Source organism: Patiria miniata, unplaced genomic scaffold (genome assembly GCF_015706575.1).
Source record: "Patiria miniata isolate m_02_andy unplaced genomic scaffold, ASM1570657v1 HiC_scaffold_6, whole genome shotgun sequence".
Lineage (NCBI taxonomy): Eukaryota > Metazoa > Echinodermata > Asteroidea > Valvatida > Asterinidae > Patiria > Patiria miniata.
This window is the reverse complement of record NW_024037073.1, coordinates 1,464,392-1,482,467: the sequence shown is the minus strand read 5'-3', so window position 1 is coordinate 1,482,467 and position 18,076 is coordinate 1,464,392. Positions and strand designations below refer to the sequence as shown.

Genomic DNA, 18,076 nt, shown 5'->3' with positions numbered 1-18,076 from the left:
AGTCTATGTTTCAAGTTTACGGTCGACAAAACATGAGTGTCAGTAGACAACTTGAGCTAATTTGTTATAGATTTGGGCATTGCGTTCTGCCGCCTTACAAAAAAAACCAATATTGATAAAAAGAAAACAAAAGGGCAAACAGATACCGGAATCATACGCTTACGAAACTACTGACCGGAAAAAATAAACAATTTCAAATGTCCTGCGCTGCGAATTTGTCGACCATCTCCCACAATGCATTGGGAAAAATGAACTCTCCGTGGCAAACTCTTGGTGGTGCACTGCATTGTGAATCGCCCAAATTGAATGTTTTATTCATACATGAACCAAATATTGTCAGCAGATACGTTTCACCCCCCCCCCCCCCCACACACGTGCGTACATATAACCCCTGTAGTGGGGTGATGAGAAGGGTTTTCCCCCTTAATTAATCGAACAAAAACCTCCAAAACTTCAGGCTTTTGAAGGGTTATTGTTAAGGTACAACATAGTTGAAGGCAACATTAGTATGAATGCAGTGTGTGTCTCAAAAACAAAAAGTCTGTTTGCAAGCAATAAAATCGTGAGACCACAGACTGTTGATGATGGAAGGACTTCTTCGTATCAAAGATCGCCCTCAATTGCGCAGACGTAATGTGCTTTACTATACATGTTTGTATACATGTTTGTATTCCCCTTGCTTTTCAAAAAATTGTTGTGGCTTTGTTTTTCACCTAACAAATTTTCAGTTGTTATGTTTTGTTTGAACAAAAAGGCTTTATTCTGTTTTTGGGCGGCTGCAACCCTCTAAAAAGGGAATTTCATTTTGCGCACAAGTGAACCCTCCCTGCGAGAGCCGAATTATTGTCTGGCAGCCAGTTATTCAATTTTTGTAAAGGAATAATTCAATAACTCTGCGTCGGTAGAATTTTTTGTTGGATGCCTCATTCAAAAGTGAATAACTTTTACATTCTAGGAAAATAGCAATTTAAAAAAAAAAATCTATATTTGAGGTGAAACTCGAAAATAGCACGGGGAACACATTCCTTAAGGTATGGTTTACATTGGCAGAGAATGGACTTGTACAGGTCTGCATCTTTTAACTGATAACATCACGCACTTTGTGTGGTTTCAATGAGATTTACACATGTATGCACTTGCCATTGTCAACAACAACCTAAAAATAACCCTTGTTTGTCACTCTGTACAATGTACATTGTGTGGATAGCAAGTTTAAGTGAATTTACCGGTTCTATATACATGTCTGCGTGTGTGTATTTGATGTGGATCACCCTCCCAAAAGAAAATATGCCTCATGTTGACATGTACTTTAACAGCAAAGACAAATTTATAGACATGCCCATATAGGCTATCAGCTTCGGTTCAAAAATTGGGCCACCGGTAATCCGGTATCAAATGAGCAAAAAGAGCTATGCCATAGCGATTTTTGGCAAGGTATGCAAATCTAGAGTTTGAAAATGTGTGATAGATTTGCAGTGTCAACGGTGGCAATTTTTGGGGTGTTATCACTTTTACTTAATTTTTTTTTTAAATGGCCGCCAATATGCTCGTTACCAGATTTATTATATGTGGTAAGAAGCATTTTGGCCGTCATTTTTACAAAAAAAGGTGATAGCACCCAAAAAGCTGCCACCACTGCAATGCTATCTCATATTTTCCAACTACAGGGGTGCATACCGGTACCTTGCCAAAAACCACAATGGCATTATTCCCCTCATTTGATACCGACCAAACCCTCATGCTGATGGCCTAATATCATGCTCATTCACTCAGTGATATGCGTGGGAGTTGCACCACGCATACCATGTTTGATATCTACAAAGAAATACATTAAACTGGCCATCAAGGCCACACTGGAGAAATGCCCAGTACCTTGTACATTGTGTTGCACTAGCGGGTGATAATTGCCAGTTTCGTGTGCTCTCTAAATGTACACATTGTGCATCCTTCTAATCTTTGATTTTAACCGTCATCAAAGAGATTCCAGTGGTGAAGCATGGGCTTTTTAATTAGTTGTGCTATGTGCACACCCCCCCCCCCTGCACCATGTGGAATGTGGAAGATCAGGTTATCACGACATGTCTGCATTATAACGCTATTGGGGTCATACTGTTCAACACAGATGCGTGCCAAAGTGCCGAAGGGTTATGTTATCTATGCATCAGTTTAAACAAGCAATTTGTATTAATTGTACATGTGTGAAGACTGATGATTGACATATATGTACGTGTATACCGGTCAATGATGGAATCCACTGTAAAACCATGCATTTAAAATAAAGTTAATCAGGTGCTTGTATACTTTGTTCATAGCAAATCTTTTGTGCGTTAGGCCAAAAAAAAAAAAAACTTGGTCTCTGTTCAGCGCGCTTGTCGATTTTAATCATGCGCGTCAAACTTTTTTTTTTTTCAAATTAACACGGAAGCTACAATAGCACCCTCTATTGCCGCACCGCCTCAATTTTTTGTACCAAGGAGCACCAAGGAATGGGGAAATTGCACCAAGGCAAATGATAAAGGGCACCAAGGCAAATGATGGAGGACACCAATGTATAATGAGGACACAAAAAAACAAAATAATACCCACCTTGTCTGTACAATTGAAGCTTGAAAAAAAAAAAAAAAACCACCAAAAAAAAAAAAAATGCGTCGCCGCATCAATTCCGGAACTTCGGTCTGACCAGAGACCGACTATTTTTTTTTTTTTGCCTTAGGAAGAAGTGTTGACCGTTATTGATATGTCACATTCTTACATGTACACGTGTAGTTAACAAAAAATATTCTACCAGTTCTAAAGGTAACCTACATTATACCTACATGTATGACCAGAATTCAGAAACTTTTCAGGGGAACTTTTCAGCGATAGACACTTGGAAATCCTCATTATCTCAGTAGATGCGTTTGTTTATGGTGTAAATCGAGGACACACATGTGCAACATTGTGAATCGAGGTCAAAACGGAATCGAGGTCTACTTGGTTGAAAAATGTGTACAAAACCAATGAGAGCTGTTGCAAAAAAGTTATAGTACAAACAAAGGAAAAGGGAAGAGGAACAAAAGAAAATCCTCGATTCACACCATAAACAAACGTGCTAGTACATGTATGTGTACGCAATACTTGTATCATTGTGTTTGGCTTAACACCACCCACAAATGAGACATTGACGTACTACTAGACTAAAAGATGACATTTCTTTAAAAATCATTTGTCTCAGTTTTGTCAATTTTTGTTTTAATCTCAACCGTTTGTTTCCCTCCACAGACGACGCACAAATACCTGTTGCCACCGTTACGACAAAGCGACGGCCATAAAAACTGCATAGTCATCGATCTCGATGAAACACTTGTACATAGTTCATTTAAGGTGAGGTGAACATTAAGATATGTCTTTGTGCCTGGCCCTCTTTGGGGATTTCTTCTTCGGTATTACACATACAGATGAAAGGCCAATTCGAACTGATGCATTTTTGTATGATTTTGTTTTTTGGAATTCAATTACTTGTACATGTAGTGTAGTTAAGAGTTAAAGGCATAGGATCATTTGCACTTATATCCCAACAGTAACGTACCAAATTATTATCAAAAAGCTTATTTGGATTAGAGATCGTACTGTTACTAAACACCACATGAAACTATTTCATCTGGCTTGCTGTCATTCAGAAGAAATCAAGAAATGTAAGTAATTTCCAAGGATCAGTGAATTGACTTATTTTTGGAGTCAAAAGTTTTATTGACAAAAATCATGTTCCGCGAACAAAGGTTGTGCATAATTTTCACTGTTTTCTCAAAATTTTAATATCCACTGAGCTGAAACTTCAACAGGTTAGGTTTTGAACAGTCTTCTTTGGATTTTGAGTGGCGTTATTATTGGAAACAGACAAAATCCATGAAAAGCAAATGATCCTATATGCCTTTAAATTGTGGGTTTTTTTTTTTTTTTTTTTTCAAAACACAATTTTATACATCAGTATCACATCAATTTCCTCACTTTCCAATGTGTTTATACTGACCTTATAAAATCTAGTTATTGATTCCCCTTGCTCCACATTTCACAGATAACTGTACAAAAAAAATATGTTTTTGCTATAGATACAAAAAAACATGCACAGCAGTTTGTTGAAAAAGTTTTTACAACAAATTTCTCACTGAAAACCAGTGAACATCACATCGAATATGGACACCAATGTTTTGAACTACATTTTACATGTCGTGTACATGTAGCCTTCAAATGAACTTTAACATGTCACACTTTGGCAAACATCTCTGTCACTACCTATGGATGTGTGAAGTTAATTCCTATTAACAAATTACATATTTTGATCCAAATATAAATTCAAACCAATGCATTGGAAGCTCATGGTAAATACACATGTCCACTGTACAAGTACCGGTGTGTACTGTAGGCCTACATCATGGGAAATTGTTCCTGGGCACACACATGCAGTGGGCCCTTTACATGCACAAAATGCACATGTACATGTATGCCAACAAGACTGGTACTTTGCACTTTAAATATGATACAGCCCCATACTGATTGCATCCTAGTCTAACCATGAAGTGGCGGGAGACCGGTGACTCATGTTGCTCCCCTACATGTGTGTGTGAATGCTGCAAGTCCATGTACATGTACATGTATGCACTTTGTACTGTGCATGTACATGTACACTCAACCAAAAAAGAAAGTCCCCCCCCCCCTTCCAATACTTTTTTGTCTAACTCAAAAACTACTGAGCACCTCTTGCTCAAATAACGACCGATCAGTACAGACATTCCTTAACAATCCAGCCATACTCTTTATTTGGCCCAAAACAGTGATAATGTGTACAAATTTATGCAATTTATGAGAAATGATACCGAAAGCGTTGCACTTTTGTAAACGTGCACATTGTGGTTCACACTCACCTTTAAGTTTAACGAATACAAAAGTGCAACTTTTTTCCGGTACCATTTGTTATAAATTGCATAAGTTAAAGTTGGTCATTATTTTGTTGGCTCATTCCATTTAATAGTTTTTGCTATTAAATTATAGATTGAACTTTAATGTATGCAATCCGTGTGCATCTGAGTTGCTTAGTTTTTGAGAAATTCAGTTCCAAAGTTATTCGTCACTTCGTGAAACAGATTTTTATCATGTTTATCCTATGTTATACAACGCGCGTAATAGTGGCCGTGTGCCAGATGCGGAGATACGCCGGTTCGTGAAATGCTAAATTCCAATTTTTCATGTCGACGCTCCTTTGTGACGTCATAGCACTATGGGAATTAGCGTGTAAAGTGGCGTATCAGGATACGCCACTTCATGGTGCAGCATTTTTCATTTTTTAGAGATACGCCACACAGTCTAATTAGCGTTCTTAGTTAATTAGAACTCCGATCGGAATAAAACTTTCTGAGAATGAGCACTTTGATGAAATAATAACGTTAATGACAAAAACTCAATTTGGCAAAAAAAATCGAGATACGCCGATACTTGGTGCGACCGACAAATTCTTCCCGTCTGTGCCTCTTTCCTTTCACTCCTCGACCCACACCATTCAGTATAATCCGTCGACTAGACACTCTAGAATAATTCCTTGGCTGAAAAAAATAAACGAATCAGAACTGAAGAAAAGAAATCTTTGGATAAAAATAAGTGCACCTCAAATGCCATTGCGGTTGTTTCCTGTTGGAATTGTACTGATTTGGCAAATTGTTCTTCAGGCCCCAGACGCCCCAACAACTCTAATATATGTCATTGCCACCCACACAGTATTCACTCTGATTTGTATCTGCCCTGTTTTTGTTGCTGGTATCAGTTTCAGATTTCACGCCACATTTACGTACATGTGCACGTATGTACTATATTGGTACATGTACTTCTGTTATTCACGTGCAGTGCATGTTTTAATTTGTTGTTTTCATGTCTGTTTTCATCTGCAGACTTTGTTGGCATTAATTGTAAACAGGGGGATATACATGTATGTTCATGCTTATGGTCTGGTACATGTATTGGCATTTTACGTATGGTTCCTTCCACAATGTGTACATATGGAGGTGTACATGTACACATGTCCTGTATGGTTCCCACCACAAAACTGTGTTTGTGTGTATATCTAATATCTATACATGTACGTACATGTACACATTGAGGTGAATGTACATGTATATATACATGTACGTACCGGTACATGTAGATGTGTAAATACCTATTTACGTGTATCTCCAATTGTCCATGTACATGTACAATTGTACAGGTTCATGTACTGCACATGCCTGCTCATCTTCATACACATACATACACATACACATACCTGTACATACCTAAACATGTACATGTACATGTATCTACCGGTACATGTACAGTACATGTATGTGTATTGCACATGTACATGTATTGCACATGTACATGTATTGCACATGTACATGTATTGCACATGTACATGTATTGCACATGTACATTTTGTAGCATTCATTGTACAGACAGTTATGTGCTGTACTTTTAACAGGCCCTTCATGTAAATTATCCTTTTGCAAATTTCTACGTGTACATAAATTACAAACCCGGCCTTTTAGCTAGTGCAGTGTAACTGTAAACATGTCACATGTACATGTACTATACGTTGAAACTACATGTAGTTCATCACTATTTACCATCGTTCAGTGATAACAGGTCAATGTTCAATATTTCTCACTGAACGTATTTGGTATATAAACACCCAACACCACACATGCCATATGGGAGCAGTACTTACAAAACGTTATCAATCAACGATTAGAACTGACGTCATGGGCTCCAGTATTTATTAGGGGGAAAAAAAGCAGAACTTAATTATTAATTTATAATGTTGAGAACATGTACATAAGTCAAACGGAAGAAATTTCAGACGGTGGCAAGATGACATGTACTTGTACCTTACCATTGGAATGTGGGAGCTTTGCATTTACAAAAAGAGTATAGAAAATGGTACAAAAAGCAGTCTTTTGATCCGATTTACAGACCTGGTATTAAATCACTCTGCCGTGTCTTGATGCATTTTATCATCATAGCTGACAATTCCTCATGAAATGCTACCTTGTACATTGTACACGTATGTAAGTTAAAAAATGAAAATCACCATTCTGCAATTTGTCAATTTGTGTAAAGATAGATTTGTCTTTATGGAAAGCATGTTGCTCCTATCTAGAATTCCTATTTTGATGGGAACTCAATAACCCTAACTCCCTAGGCATTTTTGCTAGGATGCAACCTCAATCCTGCAAAATCCTCCAACTGCCTCCTTGTAAAAAATGCAGCCTCAATCCTCAAAATCCTCCGTCGTTTCTTGAATGTGGTCATTGAAGGGGTGACCACTGCCTCAATCCTGCAAATTCCTCCAGCAATCACTGTTAATATGTTGAGGCAGAGCCAGTGACATCCTGGAGCAGTGCGGAAGATTACAAGTAAAATCTAGGCCTCTAAATTTGTGCATAGCTGAGCATAAACAACACAAGGTCTGGCCCAAGACCTTGACACAGTGCATCCTCCAAAATCAGCCACATATTTTTGCCATATAGCCTCAATCCCGCGAAATCCTCCATTTTGCAAAGAGGATTTGGGAAGGTTAGGATTAAAAAAAGCAAGAAGAAGAATTTTAAAATACACATGTATTATATTTTGTACATGTATCATACCGGTACATGTACATGTACATGTACATGTAGAAGACATTTTTTCTTGTTTTTGCACTAAACACAATCACATACTTTTGTTCAATCAATATATTATTGATTTTTTTCTTCTTCTAACAGTTGCTGTTTATATGAAATATTTCATCAAATTTGATTTGTGACCACGCAGTGGCACTCCGCTTAAATGGATAAATATTAAAATGCCCACTCTACAAATTATTTATGTTGATTGAACATGGACATGTACATGTAGTTTCTACTCTGTTGTCTAATACTTAGGCCAAAAATGTGAATGATTAATAACAAGTGTATTATTGAAGAGTTTAAATATGGACATTGATATGTACATGTACATGTATATATGTTTGACAATTACAAAAATGTAACATGTTGGGGGGCCTACTGACTCAAAAATCTGCACTAACATGTACATGTAGGGCTGATGTATATGTATAGAACTTACAACACAAATATAAAGATCTGTTGAATTGCCAATACTGCTCATGTACATACATGTACATGTACAGTGTACATGCAAATTTTTCACCTGTATGAAAATAGGACATGTGACAAAAATACCATTTAACAGAAAAAAAAATAATAATTGACGAGTTGAAGGGGATAAAATTTGAAGGCAAAGAAAGTTTCACCACTATCTGTTTCCCATATAAAAATAACACAAGCATTTAACATGTCTTCAAATTGTACAAATGTACCATTTTTCCGTGTGGTCAATTTCAAAACAAGAGATACAAACACCCCTATGTGTGTAAACATCAGATAAATGGTGCACATTCCCCTTTTGTTAAAAAAAATAGTCGCATTTTCTATTTGAACACAATCTAATAAACACATACATGTACATATCGCAACTACCGCGTTTTCTACATTACGTAGACTCGTGCTTTCTTGTCGCCTCTGAGCAGTAGCAAATATAATTCGCATCTGTCCAGTTGCCAGTTCATGAATAATTAACTCTAGTTTCTTGATGTGTGTGTGTTTTCCTCTTGCAGCCCATTAGCAATGCAGATTTTATTGTTCCTGTAGAGATTGACGGTACGGTCCATCAGGTAAGAAAAGGCAGAAATAAAAATGTAATGAAGATAAAATTTGGCCTGATTGTAAAAAAAAAATAATTGGCCCCATTATAACTAAAGTCAGATTTAAGTAGTGAGCGTGTACTTAATTCTTTATCATAATTTAAAGCATTCGGACAGACATACTCTATTAAGATACGGATGCAAGTGTTGTTGCATAGACTTACATGTATCCAGGGACCTTAATTAGAATCCATTACTGATGCACAGGTTGTAAATACACGTTATGTGCACCCAGATGCCCTTAACCAGGCATGAGATATTTCAGTGTTTTGTCTGAAATCAGACTTAATAAATCTGTGAGAAAGACATTATTAGTATAGAAAGGTAGGCATTTTTCAGACATTTCATACATTTGCAGACTTTTTTTTTAATTGATGATATCATCCCTGGCCTTAAACCAAATGATTGCCAAAATGCATTTGCACACCGAGCAGTCATGTTGATAAGTCTATAGGGTTTTCTCTCTCTCTCCCCCCTCCCCTTTGTTATGAGGGGGAAGGGAAATTTGATAATCTGTATAGAAATTTTAAAGGCAAGGAGGAATATTTTGCAGTTGCCCAAAAACGTACCTACCGATTTAACATGAAAATGCTTGCTCAAAGTGAAGATAGGACTGCTACCAAATACCCTGTGAAATTGTCCCGCCTGAAATGGTATCATTTAGAAGAAACCAATCATTGAAGGTGGTGTATGGAAGTGTGCCTTTGGGCACAGTTTTTTGGGTTTTTAAAAATATTTTTAACATGCATTAGCAGCGGAATCTTGTTTCAAGACCCCAGAAATTACGCACATGTGCTCTCTATTTGCTCAAAATGTTTTAGTATCCACTGAGCTGAAACTTCAACAAGTAATAGTTGTTATAAACCCTTCTTAAGATTTTTGAGCAGGTTTCAAACAAACAACAAATTGCACAAAGAAGCAAATGGTCCTGTGTACCTTTTAAGTATCACTCCAAGTTTTGAATTGGAACACTGGATGACTGGACATGTTAATTTGACATTTTTGAGATCAGTGTTGCACAGAGCTTCGTAAAATTGAAGCTTCTGTCTTTGCCGCCGACAACAGCTGCAGAACATTGCCGGCTTTGCACCATCGCACTCACTCTACCCTTGGTTGTGACATTTCCAGCTTGGACTGTGCAGAACTTGCTGGTAGAAAATAACCTATCCAACGACCTGAATTTATTTAATAGCGATGTGACCTGTCTAGCTTATTTTATTGGTCCAGCTGTTGACACGAATTGGAATTGATTTCCAACAATTTCTAGGTCTTTTTTATAATGTGAGAGTGATTTTATGCAGTGCTGGACAACTTTAACATACATGTACACTGTAATATTCTTTATCAAAATCGGGGTCTGCGGGTAATTCTGCAGGTTGAGGGGTTCGATTCCCACCTGGGGGCTGTGGTGCGTGTTCCCCTTGGGCAGGGCACTTTGTCACTCATTGCATCTCTCCGCCCAGGAGTAGATTGGGTACCTGTGAGGGCAGAGATGAGTATTGCGGTTGATTCTAGCTGTTTTGCGCTGCAATGGCATAATCTGAGCTGTGTACTCCCCAGGGAGCTGAGATTGTCTTTAGAATGTTTCATGGGCCCAATGAGCAGGGTAATAATGATGTACCTAGCGCCTTGAGCACCAATACTGGTGGATATACATGTACGCTTTATGTACACATTATTATTATAATAATTTTTACTTATTGTAATATCTTCCCTGCACCAATGTTCCTGTATTTGCATAAACCTTAACAATTTGACTGTAAAGTGAATTGTTTTTTTTATGTTACTATACATGTGCATGTACTTGATCACTGTTTGTTCATGTATCGTCTAAATTATTTAGGCGGAGCATTTAGGAGGGGGGGGGGGGGGGAGGTACAAGTGTTAAGATGGGAAATATAGCAATAAGTGAAATACAGTTTTTTAAACCCAATTCTTAATTTCTTATTCACCACCACAGCTTGTTAACAATACCCTTGCCAAATATTTTCTGGATTAATTAAAGCCTGAATTGGCATGCGTTGTCAGCAGTGACCAAAGATCTTCAAAAATGTTGCTGATTTTTTCCCCCCCAACTTTCCCAACATGGGAGGATTGCAATACTCTATTCCCCTTTCTGCACTTTTCTATCCCCCCATTTTTTTATCCCCCCATTTTTTTTATTCGTGCGCTGCTGTTAAAGTTGCCAATCACAAATGTTAGCCAAACATTAGATGTACAGTGTACCAGTACCTGCAAATTTTCAAAGTATCGACTGATTTTGAATTTTGTCCAGAGGTGCATTGTAAATTTAACGATACCTGCACAATTAACGATTGTGTTCACGTTGATGCTTTCATACAGAGTAACTCATTGCCTGTGTAATTAAGATAAACAGTGCAATTTGCTGTTAAAAGTTTTCTTTTCCACAGTTAATGAGTACTCTGATGGGTTTCATTCACAACACATTAAACTCTAATTGGTCTTCTTTTCCATTCCTTGGTACATGTAGGTGTACGTTTTAAAGAGACCGCATGTGGACGAGTTTTTAAAACGAATGGGCGAGCTCTACGAGTGTGTTCTGTTCACTGCAAGTTTAGCAAAGGTAGGGTTTCAAGTGTGTTTATGTTGTCTGTCTGAAGGGGATAAATAAAAAGATTCCATTTAGCTTTTTCAGTCACGGTATATCTGAAATTTTACCACGGAAAGGGGCCTGTCTGTCACAAGCTTGCGAATGCTGGGAATTCACAAAAGCTGAACACATCTCAACTCTGGTGAATTTACACAAAGACGTTTCTTCACTTGAAAATGCGTCACATGTGCATTTGTGTGAAGGACATTTACGAACGGATTTTAAGCCGCATTTGTCTGTACTTTTATGGCTCATGCATGTGTATGCAGATTTAAAATGAATAAATTAAAAATATATTTCATTACCTTCACTGATTGGACGTATAGCGATGTAGCGCTCTATTTTCTTATGTTTATACATCTCACAAGTAAAGCTTACTAATTCAATTGATATGTAAGTGCTGCCAAAATTCAAGAAATGATTACCATAGTAAAACAGTTCGATGGAAAATAGCCATATTCAAGAACATACATCAAGGGTGTCAATCGCTTCTCAAAAGTGGAGGGGGGGGACATACCTCGATCGGCACTAATGCGAGCGCAAGCCCAAACGGCGTGGGGTCTGGGGCCCGCTTAAAGGGCCTCGGAAAATTGTTGGATTCTAGATGCTCTGTGGTGCAATTTGAGGCAATTTCTGACCACTTAAAACAATTTTTGTGAGCAAAAGATCATCTTTTAAACATTGTTTTCGAGTTTGGAGTCATTGAATCAGCTATTCTGAGCTGTAGAATCATTATGTTGGCTACAATTTTTATTCAGGGACGAAAATAGTGGTCGGGGGACTTGTCATCCCCCCCACCCCCCCACCCCCCCCCCCCCCCCCCCCCCCACCGATTGACCCCCATGACATACATGTATACAGCCTTAACACGATGTATCTCTCATCCAAAACCAAAAAAATATTCAGATGATGTATTATTGCTTCAACCACTGATTCAACAGTGGCGACATAATTGCAATAATTTTATACTCGGACAGAAAATACCCACTTAAAGTTTATATACATTTGCTTTTGCTGTAATTTCAGAAATGGATGGATTTGGGGTTCGCTTTTTATTGCAATCATTGTTACACTGACCTGTTTAAAGTTTTGTTTTCAAAGATGATGGAAAAACCAAGAAAAAAAGTGCTGTTCCTGTAGTCTGGTTCCCTGACCCTACTTCAGACAAAACACATCAGGGAATTGTCAGGTCAGGGAACCAGACTAGCTGGCTTGCACCCGTTCTCGGATGTGTAACTGAAAGCAATGTGTATCTCCCATACTGACTGATCCACCTTTTCTTTTTTTTTTTTGACTTAACAGTATGCAGATCCCGTAGCTGATCTCCTGGACAAGAGCAGTGTGTTTAGGTCACGGCTCTTCCGAGAATCCTGCGTGTTCCACAGAGGCAACTACATCAAGGTAGGACCACCACAAGTCAGGGACGACATAAGTCAGGGACAACATGCGGCGGCCCTAGGGTCTCTGTTTGCCCTGCTAACATGAACACAGAAACTGCCAAAGTACAGCCCTTGAGTCATAAATAATTTCGTTTTTATTTTACTGTATTTTTTTACACGTGGAGAAACTAATGCATCAACACAGGACAAGAGACCACTGTCTACTGGATTCTCCTTTGACCCTAACCTTCCCAAATCCATCAAAATCCATCCCTCCATTTTGGGCATTTTGGTAGGCAAGCCATGAGTACCAAGTCCATCAAAATCCACCTATAGTAGTGGTGGTCTTGTGGATTTCAGCAGACTTGGTCCTAAAGCATTATGTGAAGCAGGGTCAGTGATGGAATTTGGCGGACTTGGTCCAGTACTTAGTAAAAGACACTAGTGAGTTACCTAGGGTTAATCTCAAAAGATCGTGAAAAATATCTCAGATGTGACCCTCGAGCACAAAACCAGTCACTTGGACCAATTTTTTAAACCCGGAATTTTGGGCACATGGTAAAGGACATTTAATATAAGCTTTCCAATGATCTATAGAATATGGAAATTGGGCAAAAGTTGTCAGAGTTATAGTAATATGTTTTCAGTTCCCAATTCCCAGGCCTCGGAAAGTTTTTAAAAATTGAAAAATTTGTCTTTAAAAATTCCAAAATCAACTCCTCAAGAAATTCACAAACTTACTTCATTGAAAGTGAAATATATTCGTTATTGTAGCTTTTAACGCCTAAATCTGAATTCGGATAATTTTTGCCTGTACATTGTATTGTAGGCTGTACATGTATCTCAAAAAAATGGCAGTAGGACCTCCAATTGGTTTTGTACCGGAGGGTAACAAACAGTAATATTAATTCCTTAATTGTTTTCCCCTCACAAATTGTACCTCTTCCAAGCCTGGTGTAATAATTACAGAGTGTTTGTGTGGTAACCCTGGCCACTTGTTTTCTTTGCTCATGAGAAACCCCATGCATTATGTACAGTGGTTTAGGCTGGCCTTGAAACCGCAGTCAGGAAATGGACCGAGCAGGTTCAATATCCTGTGTGATAGACTGCCTATCAGATACTGTGCTGATGCACTGAAATGATGTGGCTAGTCATAAAAAAAACGGATACTGACAGAATTAGACAGGTGGATTGGCTGCTATAGGACTCTAGAGGGCTCACTCTGGCTAAAAGATGATTTCCAGTGCTGTTGTTGAGTTTCACTTCAAAAAATTGATTTCCCCCCCTTTTTTTTTCAATTGCTGTTTTCTTAAGAATATAAACTTTATTCACTTTTGAGAGAGACATCGAACGAAAAAATGCACTGATGTTTAGTTATTTCTTCACAAGAATCAAATACGGGCGATTCCCAATAGTGCGCCTCCAAGAGTTTGCAACGCGTTGGCCAATCACAATGCGCAAAATCTGTCGACCCAATGCGCGTTTGGAAAAGGTCGACTGATTTCGCGCATTGTGATTGGCCAACGCGTTGCAAACTCTTGGAGGCGCACTATTGGGAATCGCCCGTATTATTGGCTGCCAGACAATGGGCAAGTCTGCGCAAGAACTATTGTTGACCAATGGTTAACCGTTGTTCGACTAAAGTTAGCCCGAACTCTGTCTAGTCGATGATGGTTGACTACGCTAGTCAATACGGCAATTATTACCAGTAGTAATAACTGCCAGGTATTACCACTGGTCCTTGCTGTAACTTGCCCAATAATGTGGCTCTCATAGGGTGGGTTCATTTGTGTGCAAAATGAAATCCTTTTTCAGAGAGCACAGACCCACGAAATAAGGTTGTTGTTTTTTTTTTGTGTTTTTTTTGCGAGGTGAGGCGAACCTGGCTAAATTGGGGATTAAGTCCTAGTGGTTCAGTGTTTGTGACTCATAATGAGGTAGTCAGGATTATCATCCACCTGCTGCCAATATGCTGGGTCCTTGGGCAAGCCACTTAACTCAATCTTGCCTCTCTCCACCCGGGAATATATATACGGGTGACACCATTATTTGTGGAGTAACCATTTTATCCATGGGAATAGATACATCCTCGATCGTTTCCAAACAAGGAAACCTGAAGTAAACACGGCCAAGTGAGCCATTTGACGTAATTTAGAATAGATTTTTCTTCTTTCAACCAGTCAAAAATGTTCCCCTCAGGTGCCCATGGATAAAACTAAAATTGTAAATTTACTAACTCTATTTGTTCTCTCTTGTTCAGGACTTGAGTCGACTGGGCCGCAAACTAGAACGAATCATCATTGTAGATAATTCACCCGCATCTTACATCTTCCATCAAGACAACGCGGTAAGAAAAACACAATTTAACATCACTTGAAGCGGAAAAATCTCTCTCTTTTTTTCTACTCTAGTTCTCCCCAGTTTTGAAAAAAAAAAGCTTGTAATTTTTGTTATACACCTCGAAAATTGAATCTGTCTGATACAAAATGTACATGTAAGCCAGCTTATCTCGTCAGCATTCATAAATACCTGAGACAGTTTACCACTTCCTATTGGTTGAGAGCCCGTCATGTGGTTTTGACCAAAAGGTATTTGTGACTGGGAATAAATATGTGCTTGGTCAGGATTAATCAGGTACGTTTAAAATGTACTTGTTTAAAACCGGCCAAGCACATACATGTGTGTATTCCCTTATGAAAAATTGAGATGTATTCGTGATGTTTGTCCTAAAATGAGTCAGTTCAAAATTACAAGAAATGGTGTAATTAGAATGAAGACAAGTCTGCGTAAGGTTGAGAAAGTCATTTTGTAATGATACCTAATTTGACCAGAACTAAAAGAGGGGCCCGCAACTACACTATCGTTGGTATTGCGACATATGTATGGTGTACTGCGATCGTGGTAAAATGTTTTCCATCATTGGAGCAAAAACCCACTGGCATCCCTGCAACTACTGTTGCAACTGAGTCCATCTTAAGTCTGGTCACTAATAAAATGCGGGTCATTCACAAGCACAGTCCGAAAAGTGACAAGAGGATAGCTAGCGACGTGATTGGGGACCAGATGGCTAGTGATTAACATTTAATTGACTCGTGATTTGTTTGTGATTTACTCTTGATTGACTCGTGATTTGTTTGTGATTCACTTTTAATTGACTCGTGATTTGTGTTGCAATTGAGTTGTGATTGACTTGGGATGGATTTGTGATTGACTTGGGATGGATTTGAGATTGACTTATGATTGAGACTTTGTGTGGGGAGTGTGGCCAAGTGGTTAGGGTTCGTGACTCATGATCAGAGGGTCAGGGGTTCGAATCCAGCCGCTGGTCATATGTTGTGTCCCTGGGCAAGCCACTTGCCTCTCTCCACCCAGGAGTATAAATGGGTGCCAGCAATAGCTGGGGAGTAACCTGCGATGGACTAGCATCCTATCCAGGGGGAGTAGAAATATTCTCAGTCGTTTCATGCTACTAAAACCGGAGATAAACGCCGGCCTGATGGGCCACATTGGCTTGTGACAGACTTTACTTTAATACTTTTTATGATTAAGACTGATGTTCACTTTGCGCCCGTATCCACAGATCCCTGTGTCATCGTGGTTCGACGACATGGGCGACAGGGAACTCTTGGATGTCCTTCCGCTTCTAGATCGTCTCGCCAAAGAGGACGACGTCTACAAAATCCTCCGAAGGGAAAACCACAACCATATAGTTGCATAGCACCCTCTCATATAGGTTGCTGTCTGTTATTTTTTTTTTTTTTTTTTTTGGTTCCGTTGTTTTTTATAAAGCTCTACAGTATTTTGTAAATGAATCAGATTGAATAGGGAAGTGGGGTGTTTTTTTTTTTGGGGGGGGATTTACTCGACATGAAATAGTTGTAGGGTCCTGTATGCTATTTATAACTACAATCATGGCACAAGTCAACCTCGTCCCCAGGGTGTCGAACAGAACGCGCCCATCACTACCTGCTCTCTTACCCTGGTATTGGATCATTTGTATGTGCAAGATTTTTGAACACGTATGCAAATGAGGAATAGTCTGGTGCCTGGATATGCGTTACACTGTACATTAGGGTTTGTTTTTGTATGCGGTGTCTGGGATAAAATCAGAGTCAATTTGTCGCAGCACAAGCACGGCATAAGTTACGAAAACACAATTTTTTTTAAAAATTAAACTGTTACAATTTTCTCGAGACAATATGCGGTATCACATTTCATATTATATGAACAAATTGGAAAGGAAATAAGTATTTTTGAGAAGACGTGGACGAATGATCGCGAAAAGACGCACTGCACGTTGTGAATAATAACACTAAGTACACGATAAAAATCCATTACTAGCCAATTGCAATATCGAATCAGGATACAGGAAGACCGTTTCCTATCCAGGGCTTACTATTGGAAACCAGGTTGGAAATAAAGTAAGCACTGGGGACGAGGTTGGGCACAAGTGTTTTTGTACCTGCCCATTGTGTATGCTGTTTATTTTTTTTTTTGTGAAACAAAGCATACTTTGTTTCATAATTGAGTTGTAGAGTCCACCAGCAGAGTACCCTCTTCCTTAAATATCTCTTTCCTCACAGCAAAAATAAAATTGATTAAGCCCACTGACATCCATAATTTGCACAGAATGCATAGAATTTTTTTTTTTTTCCAGTATCTGAATTGATTTGCTTGGAACCTTAAAGGTTTTGGGGTCTCTGCCAAATGGTTTCAGGATCATTGGTCCCAGTGTTTGCTTTGAGTGCTAATAATGCCAGGTAGCGGGTACCAGTCATTATTGCACAGCAGCATTGATGGCATGGATGTATACCAACATTTGCTTTGATGTTATTTCATATGGGCATTTAATATGGCAACTTTCGTTCCAAGTGATTCCAAGGTTTGTTTTGTACTCTGAAGCCAGTCCAAAACATCAAGACAGATTTTATTCTTACGCTTGTTCAAAATATCCCGGGGCCATTCTCATTGAGCTACTCGGTACAGAAATCGCTGGGCGTAGAAAACATATGCCCCCTGTCCTGGCTCCCTGCTGTACATCTAGATATGCACAGCTGTTGGTAACCAGTGAGCGAACCTACATCGGTAAGCTGGTCTGCAAAAAAAGTTGACTTATTTGGTACAATCAGTTAAACATTACTCGGGTTAACTATTGTTAACAGTGACTACTGTTATCAGTGGTTAACCGTAACTGTGGTTAACAATGGTTAACCATAAATATGTTTAACAGTTGTTAACCATAATGTTTGTTAACAATGGTTAACAGTGGTTAACCATGATTTAACATAGTTCTTGATCAAGCTTACTGCGTTCTATAGAATGTGGTTAACTTAATGATGT

At 38.7% G+C, this 18,076-nt stretch overlaps 1 protein-coding gene across 1 annotated transcript in view; it reads left to right on the top strand.

Annotated features, from left to right (window-relative positions):
* The window catches only part of LOC119742523 (CTD small phosphatase-like protein), a 30,329-nt gene extending 13,610 nt beyond the window's left edge, over positions 1–16,719 (top strand). Inside the window, exons 4-9 of the mRNA XM_038218482.1 lie at positions 3,262–3,363; positions 8,660–8,716; positions 11,238–11,330; positions 12,660–12,758; positions 14,997–15,083; positions 16,317–16,719. Coding sequence (XP_038074410.1) covers positions 3,262–3,363; positions 8,660–8,716; positions 11,238–11,330; positions 12,660–12,758; positions 14,997–15,083; positions 16,317–16,454 — 576 coding nt within the window. The 3' untranslated portion in view covers positions 16,455–16,719. The remainder of the gene's footprint in view (positions 1–3,261; positions 3,364–8,659; positions 8,717–11,237; positions 11,331–12,659; positions 12,759–14,996; positions 15,084–16,316) is intronic.
* The last annotated feature ends 1,357 nt before the right edge of the window (positions 16,720–18,076 follow it).